Source organism: Sinocyclocheilus anshuiensis, unplaced genomic scaffold (genome assembly GCF_001515605.1).
Source record: "Sinocyclocheilus anshuiensis isolate Anshui unplaced genomic scaffold, SAMN03320099.WGS_v1.1 scaffold1495, whole genome shotgun sequence".
In the NCBI taxonomy this organism is placed as follows: domain Eukaryota; kingdom Metazoa; phylum Chordata; class Actinopteri; order Cypriniformes; family Cyprinidae; genus Sinocyclocheilus; species Sinocyclocheilus anshuiensis.
The window spans coordinates 680,563-688,623 of record NW_015558671.1 but is presented as its reverse complement, the minus strand read 5'-3'; the positions used below and the strand labels follow the sequence as shown (position 1 = coordinate 688,623).

General features: G+C 39.5%; 1 protein-coding gene across 2 annotated transcripts in view; it reads left to right on the top strand.

Annotated features, from left to right (window-relative positions):
* Positions 1-8,061, top strand: part of grin1b (glutamate receptor, ionotropic, N-methyl D-aspartate 1b) — a 28,770-nt gene that overhangs the window by 7,626 nt on the left and 13,083 nt on the right. For both annotated transcript variants that reach the window (XM_016477449.1, XM_016477451.1), the window contains exons 5-16: positions 292-389; positions 1,407-1,528; positions 2,249-2,423; positions 2,967-3,111; positions 3,607-3,693; positions 3,790-3,925; positions 4,012-4,139; positions 4,326-4,490; positions 4,939-5,057; positions 5,509-5,621; positions 6,808-6,956; positions 7,531-7,688. In XM_016477449.1, coding sequence (XP_016332935.1) covers positions 292-389; positions 1,407-1,528; positions 2,249-2,423; positions 2,967-3,111; positions 3,607-3,693; positions 3,790-3,925; positions 4,012-4,139; positions 4,326-4,490; positions 4,939-5,057; positions 5,509-5,621; positions 6,808-6,956; positions 7,531-7,688 — 1,595 coding nt within the window. The remainder of the gene's footprint in view (positions 1-291; positions 390-1,406; positions 1,529-2,248; positions 2,424-2,966; positions 3,112-3,606; positions 3,694-3,789; positions 3,926-4,011; positions 4,140-4,325; positions 4,491-4,938; positions 5,058-5,508; positions 5,622-6,807; positions 6,957-7,530; positions 7,689-8,061) is intronic.

Below are 8,061 nucleotides of genomic sequence, written 5' to 3'. Positions count from 1 at the left end.
CAGCTTTTCTTCCTTTTTTTTTTTTTTTTTGGTTTTTGGTTGGGAAAGAAGCCACCACCATCACCACCTTCCTTCACCTGTTTTTTTGCTTTCCGGTTGCATCAATCTTCTTCTCCCTCTTCCTGTAACATGCACGTTTTTCCTTGGAATCTTGATTCCTTTGAGTTTGCATGTGAAAATGCAGAACTTTTTACCTGCTCCAAAAAGGAGAACAAAATGCAAGCGCTCAAAGAGCATGGTTCATGGTGGGGATGAGTCAACTACTTGACTAATGTTGTGTCCTAATCCCAGGCAGAGAAAGTGCTCCTGTTCAGCCAAGACACAAATCTGACGGCTCTGCTCCAGGAAGCCAAAGAGCTAGAGGCCCGAGTTATCATCCTGTCTGCAAGGTGAGTTCATCTCCACTGTTTAACCCATCACCGCTAATCGCTATTGTTACTGAATAATACATTTGGCCAGCCAAGAGACTGACTTAGTGCAGGCAAAAATGGCGAAGCTTGGGTTCGAGAATTCTGAAAATATATCTGTGCTACTGTTTAATTCAGGTGGAATTTTAAATTGAATTGGTCACATCTCACAGGAAATTGACACCGATTTTGAGTTAAAATGGATTGGAATGATAGGACTATGATTGGACTGATTTACTAAATTGCAAGCCAAAGAAATTCAGGTAGTGCATTCTGGGAAATAAAGTGTTCTATCCTGGGGCTGTGTTACAGAAACATCCTATCCTATTTGTTTAGTAACCATGGTAATTTCACTTAGGAAATCAAACTGTTTTCACATCAAGTCAAAAATAAAGATAGGAAGTTTCTGTTATACAGCCCCTGGTTCACAAAAGTTCATTTGTTAAAGAAATTATAATATAATAATATAATATGATATGATATAATATAAGCCAAGATGGACAACTCTTGTTTTGGCAAATGTAACTTTTCTAGTAAATTACAGTTTAAAAAAATTACAATTGAAAACATTTTTAATTTTTACAAATGATTGCAAATAAAGCTAAAATGTCCAGCCTCAGTACAAACACTTCATAAGGTGTTTTCTGATTAAATGAGCCAACATCTCATTTGTTAACAAGAGATTACCTCAAAATGTCAGACAGTTTCTCTGCCCTTCATGAGTCACTCATAATCAGGCCCACACAGAATATGCAAACAGACTTGGGGGAAATCTGAGGCATTCTGCGTAATGATTTAAACATGGCAAAATGTTTTTTACATTCTTGCTGGTGACTACAAATATATTTAACATAGAAATAAGCTAAGAAATGTGTAGTATAGCTGATTCTCTGATTTCTGCACTCACAGATTCCATGCAGACCTATTCATAACATTAAATTTGGAGGTGTTTAGTCCAATTAATGCAGTCTGTTACTACCAATCTTTGTCCAATCACAGTGAAGACGAAGCTGCAGCCATTTACAAAGCAGCGCGCCAGCTCAATATGACAGGCTCTGGTTATGTGTGGCTGGTTGGAGAAAGGGAGATGTCTGGTAAAGCACTGAGTGAAGCCCCAGATGGTATGTACTTTTCATCCTCTCCATTTTCATCCGCTCTTTCTATCTCTCTCTGTCTCTCTCTCTCTCTCTCTCTCCCAGGCTTCTTAACAAACTGAACATGTTTGCCTTTTAAGCTTTTTATACGATTACAATTTGCAATCCCCACCAACGAATCAGTGTCTGTGCTGTACTTGCGTGTTTAAACGTTTAAACATCTCCATGTTTAAAGGTTTTAAACACAGTGATTCTTTACTCATTGTACTGTGCTTTATGTCTAATGTTTAATTTGTTTCATTTTTGAGTGTTTGTCCTTTCTTTCAGTAGACAACAAATGATGCAATAGAGAGTTGTGGTAATCCATATTGGTTTGAATGTGCATACATTTTTAAGGTTTGGCTGTCATGAGTTTATTTATAAGTGGTGCTTTGCTACCTCCACATTGAGGTGTGGATATGATGGTAAGCGACAACCGCATTTCTTTGTTCCCGGCTTCTTTATATACACATCCGTGTTCAACTTCGCGCCATTCTGCTCAGTGCTGACCCTGTCCTGACCCCCCATGACTTTCACAGTCCTTCTGTCTGTCTTGAGACAATTTGTCGCTCATATGCAATGCACGTTTGTTTCTCTCTCTGGCAATGTGTGCATTTCTTTATTACGAGTATGCCTTGACGTGTTCTTGAAGTGAGAGTCGTGTTGTGAGGCATTGGCCAACACCATGTAATGTTGTCAACTGGGCAGGTTTGCTCGGCCTTCAGCTTATCAATGGCAAGAACGAGTCTGCACACATCTACGATGCCGTGGCTGTGGTGGCCCAGTCCATTCAGGAGCTCTTTGAGAAGGAGAATATCACAGAGCCTCCTCGAGGCTGTGTTGGCAATACAAACATCTGGAAGACTGGCCCACTCTTCAAACGGTGAGGCCAGGGATGAGCGCTGGCTAGCATTCGCTAGCTTTCCAACCAACCATCCATTTGCTGTCATGCATTATCATACATTACCACTGGTCTGACACTGACAAGAGTGGAAGCATTCACACCACAAATATTGAAACCGCTAGCTTTTGGCTTCTAAAACCATGCCTTGACTCCTCAAACAGAGTAATAAGCGAGTGCAAGGACACATCAAGCCTGTTAAGTTGTTGCTTACATTGGCCTTGTGAAATCTGGTGGTACCAATTTGCATTTGAGACCCAATTTGAGACCCTTACAGGTGTCATTTCTGTTCTCCTATGTCTGTGCCTGCACATTATACGTGCCATCTGACTCCACCCCACCCCACTCCACACGACACCCCCTAACTCTTCCCTAGTTATCGTCATGTCTTTTTCTAAGACATACCTGCATCTCCATCTCTGAATTTCTGGTAAACTTTCATTACTTCCAGTCATCGTCAATGTCTTCCTTTGTGTTTAAATGAGCATTTTGTGCCTTTTCTAAAAACCCCCTTTGGTGTACTAGAGTGCTGATGTCATCCAAGTATCCAGATGGCCTGACAGGCCGCGTGGAGTTTAATGATGACGGAGACAGGAGGTTCGCCCACTACAGCATTCTGAACTACCAGAAAACCCGGCTGGTGCAAGTGGGCGTCTACAATGGCTCGCAAGTATGAAATCGGCTTAGTCTTTTTAATAAGCTGTCCTTCTGCTCAGTGCAAACATTTGCTATTTTAACAGTTTGGACAGTAGCACACTGTAATTTAATTGTAACACTTTACAGTAAGTGTACAGTTTTAAGTTTCATGAACCATCAATGAACAGCAGTTTTTTTTTTTTAAATGTTCATTTGTAAATATACTATAGTTCATCATTAATTTGAAGTACAGTAGCTGTTAAAGTAGCTATACAAATTGTCAATGTATATGTATGAATTAACGTTTAACTAAGATTAATGTTTTAAAAGTGATTGACTTATCCTAAAAATGTTGAATAATGCAAAAACAACATTTACATACACTATTTCAGCTGATGCTTACAAATGAGCAAAAAGGAGCCTACATATACAGTGAAAAATATTAGTTGTCAGTATTTTCTTTCAACTTCAACTACATCCAGTATAAATATAAAATGACAGTTCTTGACAGGAAAATATTATGTTTCAGGTTGTAATGAACACTCAGAGGAAGATTATTTGGCCAGGAGGAGAGACTGAAAAGCCAAAAGGGTATCAGATGTCAACAAGATTAAAGGTACTTTATTGCAGGGCTTGTTATGTATACTTTTTTAAAATAAATAAATATATTGAAAACCATGCATTGATATTCAGTTCTCTTGTTATTTGGTAGATTGTCACCATTCATCAAGAGCCCTTTGTGTATGTGAAACCAACGCTACGAGATGGAACATGTAAGGAAGAGTTCACTGTAAATGGAGTCCTGATCAAAAAAGTGATCTGCACTGGCCCCAATGAGACCATTCCAGGTAGGCATTATGTATTATATTAAATACAGTTTGTTGAACTAAAGTTGTGCTTTGTCCAGATCTGACAATCTTGTGTAACACTATAGGTCGCCCCATAGTGCCTCAGTGCTGCTATGGGTTCTGCATTGACCTTTTGATCAAACTTGCAATGACAATGAACTTCACCTATGAAGTGCATCTAGTGGCTGATGGCAAATTTGGCACTCAGGAGCGTGTGAGTAATACGATAACTTTATTGATTCTTCACCAGTCGGAAGCTTTGCATATCTTTTCCAAGGTCATGCAACTAGGCTTGTCTGCACATTTCCAAGTCTTTCTTCACAGATGCTGTTAAGAATCTGCTGAAATATACATAAAGTAAAGTGCATTTAATTGCTTAATGTTATCTCCATGATACCAGGTAAATAACAGCAACAAGAAGGAGTGGAATGGCATGATGGGAGAGCTCCTGAGTGGCTTGGCAGACATGATCGTGGCTCCACTTACAATCAACAATGAACGAGCCCAGTATATAGAGTTCTCGAAACCGTTCAAGTACCAGGGGCTCACAATACTTGTCAAAAAGGTGAGCCTCAGATGACCTACAGATCATCGTTTGGCTTTAGAGGGACAGTTCATTCAAAAATGAACATTTGAAATATAGATATTTTTCTTTTTTGGATGAACTCTCCCTTGTTGGAAGATCTGGTGTCAGTTTCATTTCGGTTTTTAACTTCAAGTTTCAAATAAAGTATCTGAAATGTAATTAATTTTTGGAAAAATCCTCTGAGAACATGATTTTCTGGGACAGAAATAGTATAACAGTTTCTCGATTTAATTAAATTCCCTGAAGCGGACTTATCTCTGTACTGAGAAAACGCTGTGATAAATCAATTGACTCTGGAGTACAGTGAAATCTATTAATACACCTCTGACCATTGTAGATGTAGACTCCATTTGATGCTTCATATGGCGATGCATGTGGCAATGTGGGTGGTGTTTGTTGGGTTGGATTAAGCTGTGTTGTTTTGCAGGAAATACCGCGCAGTACACTGGACTCGTTCATGCAGCCTTTTCAGAGCACTCTGTGGTTACTGGTGGGTCTATCGGTCCACGTTGTGGCGGTGATGCTCTACCTATTAGACCGTTTCAGGTAAAGAACAATATTTGTTACATGCATAACACCTTAATGGGGTAGTTTATCCAGAAATGTAAATTCTGTCAACATTTACTCACCCTTATGTCATTCTAAAGCTGTATGATGTTTTGTTCTTTGGAACACTAAAGAAGATATTTTGTCTATACTGTAAAAATATACAATAAAGAGTCAACATTCTTCAAAATATCTTCTGTGTTCTGAAGAAGTAAGAAAATCATGAAGAAAATTACATGAAGGTGACAAGACTTTCATTTTTGAGTGAACTAGCCCTGTAAAACTCACCTTTGGATAGATGTAGGAATGATTGAACACACAGATGTGAGAATGTAGCCTGGTATTAAGAAAGTTTGCAGAAGATATCAAAAGTTTGGCTGAAGGCTAGCAACATTTTTTGGATGCAGTTTAAAAGCATCTGTCTCTGACTGATATGCACTTTGCTGTGCAGCCCGTTTGGAAGGTTTAAAGTAAATAGTGAAGAGGAAGAAGAAGATGCCCTCACCTTATCCTCTGCTATGTGGTTCTCCTGGGGTGTACTTCTGAACTCCGGCATTGGAGAAGGTAGACATCAGCAGTAAGATTATTATTCAGTATGTTGGTGCTGTGAAGTGGAAATATTGCTGACTCTGTGTTTGATTGATTGTGCAGTAAGCATATTTTTCTTTATCGCTCTCACCTCTCCGCTTACATTCACAGGTGCCCCTCGGAGCTTTTCAGCAAGGATTTTAGGTATGGTGTGGGCTGGTTTTGCTCTTATCTCTGTACTGAGAAAACGCTGTGATAAATCAATTGACTCTGGAGTACAGTGAAATCTATTAATACACCTCTGACCATTGTAGATGTAGACTCCATTTGATGCTTCATATGGCGATGCATGTGGCAATGTGGGTGGTGTTTGTTGGGTTGGATTAAGCTGTGTTGTTTTGCAGGAAATACCGCGCAGTACACTGGACTCGTTCATGCAGCCTTTTCAGAGCACTCTGTGGTTACTGGTGGGTCTATCGGTCCACGTTGTGGCGGTGATGCTCTACCTATTAGACCGTTTCAGGTAAAGAACAATATTTGTTACATGCATAACACCTTAATGGGGTAGTTTATCCAGAAATGTAAATTCTGTCAACATTTACTCACCCTTATGTCATTCTAAAGCTGTATGATGTTTTGTTCTTTGGAACACTAAAGAAGATATTTTGTCTATACTGTAAAAATATACAATAAAGAGTCAACATTCTTCAAAATATCTTCTGTGTTCTGAAGAAGTAAGAAAATCATGAAGAAAATTACATGAAGGTGACAAGACTTTCATTTTTGAGTGAACTAGCCCTGTAAAACTCACCTTTGGATAGATGTAGGAATGATTGAACACACAGATGTGAGAATGTAGCCTGGTATTAAGAAAGTTTGCAGAAGATATCAAAAGTTTGGCTGAAGGCTAGCAACATTTTTTGGATGCAGTTTAAAAGCATCTGTCTCTGACTGATATGCACTTTGCTGTGCAGCCCGTTTGGAAGGTTTAAAGTAAATAGTGAAGAGGAAGAAGAAGATGCCCTCACCTTATCCTCTGCTATGTGGTTCTCCTGGGGTGTACTTCTGAACTCCGGCATTGGAGAAGGTAGACATCAGCAATAAGATTATTATTCAGTATGTTGGTGCTGTGAAGTGGAAATATTGCTGACTCTGTGTTTGATTGATTGTGCAGTAAGCATATTTTTCTTTATCGCTCTCACCTCTCCGCTTACATTCACAGGTGCCCCTCGGAGCTTTTCAGCAAGGATTTTAGGTATGGTGTGGGCTGGTTTTGCTATGATTATAGTTGCATCTTATACTGCCAATTTGGCAGCCTTCCTAGTGCTGGATCGGCCTGAGGAGCGCATTACCGGCATCAACGACCCTAGGGTGAGTGGTAAATATGAAGCAGCTTTGCATGTTATACAACAGAATATCAAGTAAGACTCTAAATTACCATGCATCGAGATTTCACATGCTATAAAAACACCACATATAATTAAGCATGGCGGGACACATAATTACGGGTCATTCGTTCCCAAAGGTTATTTTTATTTGCCTTGTTTCATCATAACAATCATGTCAGTTCTGTCATGTGGGCTGAACATTTACAAAGGACTCAATTTAAACATTTAAAACGGAGATTTTGAAAAAAAGGATTTAATGAGATTTTATGAGATATATATTGATAAATTTACACTTGTGTTATTATTACAGTTGTAGGTGCACAGAAACAGACTTCAGTGAACATTTTTAGGTCATGCTTACCTTGGTTTACCTCTATTCCCACAGACATTTTCCTCTCAGAAATATTTCATGTAATTGCAAAGTCCGTGTTTTTGATTCGCAGACACCAAACACCAGTTTACTTTAATTATTCATCATGTTTTGAATACATTTATCTTGCGTAGCACCCATTTATCACAGTTCATCCAGACCGTCCCACTGTTACCTTGTATTCCAGCTGCGAAACCCATCAGACAAGTTCATCTACGCCACAGTGAAGCAGAGCTCTGTGGACATTTACTTCCGCCGTCAAGTTGAGCTAAGCACCATGTACCGCCACATGGAAAAGCACAACTACGAGAGCGCCGCTGAAGCCATCCAGGCCGTGCGAGACAAGTCAGTCAATAATCAAGAGTTTCCACTAATAATACTATTTTTGCTATATCAGGATAGGTTTATTGGAAGCTGTTGTTTTAAATCTTTAAAAGCACAATATTCAAACAGGGGCTGGGCATAGATATGGATGCCAGGAATTGGGCGGCAGAAAGCTAAATTACCAGTCAGTATAAAGGGTGACACATCCTCCTCTCCCCTCAGTGTGTGTGTGTGTGGAGAGCAGAGAGAGGCTAAACCCCTGTTAGAGTGATTCAGTACAGTATTGATGCTGAATACAAAGCAGGGTAGGGAGTTGTATTTTAAAGAAGGACCTTCACTACAAGGCTAAGATGGGAACAGATGGCAGACTGCCAGTGTGTTTAATACATTTTCC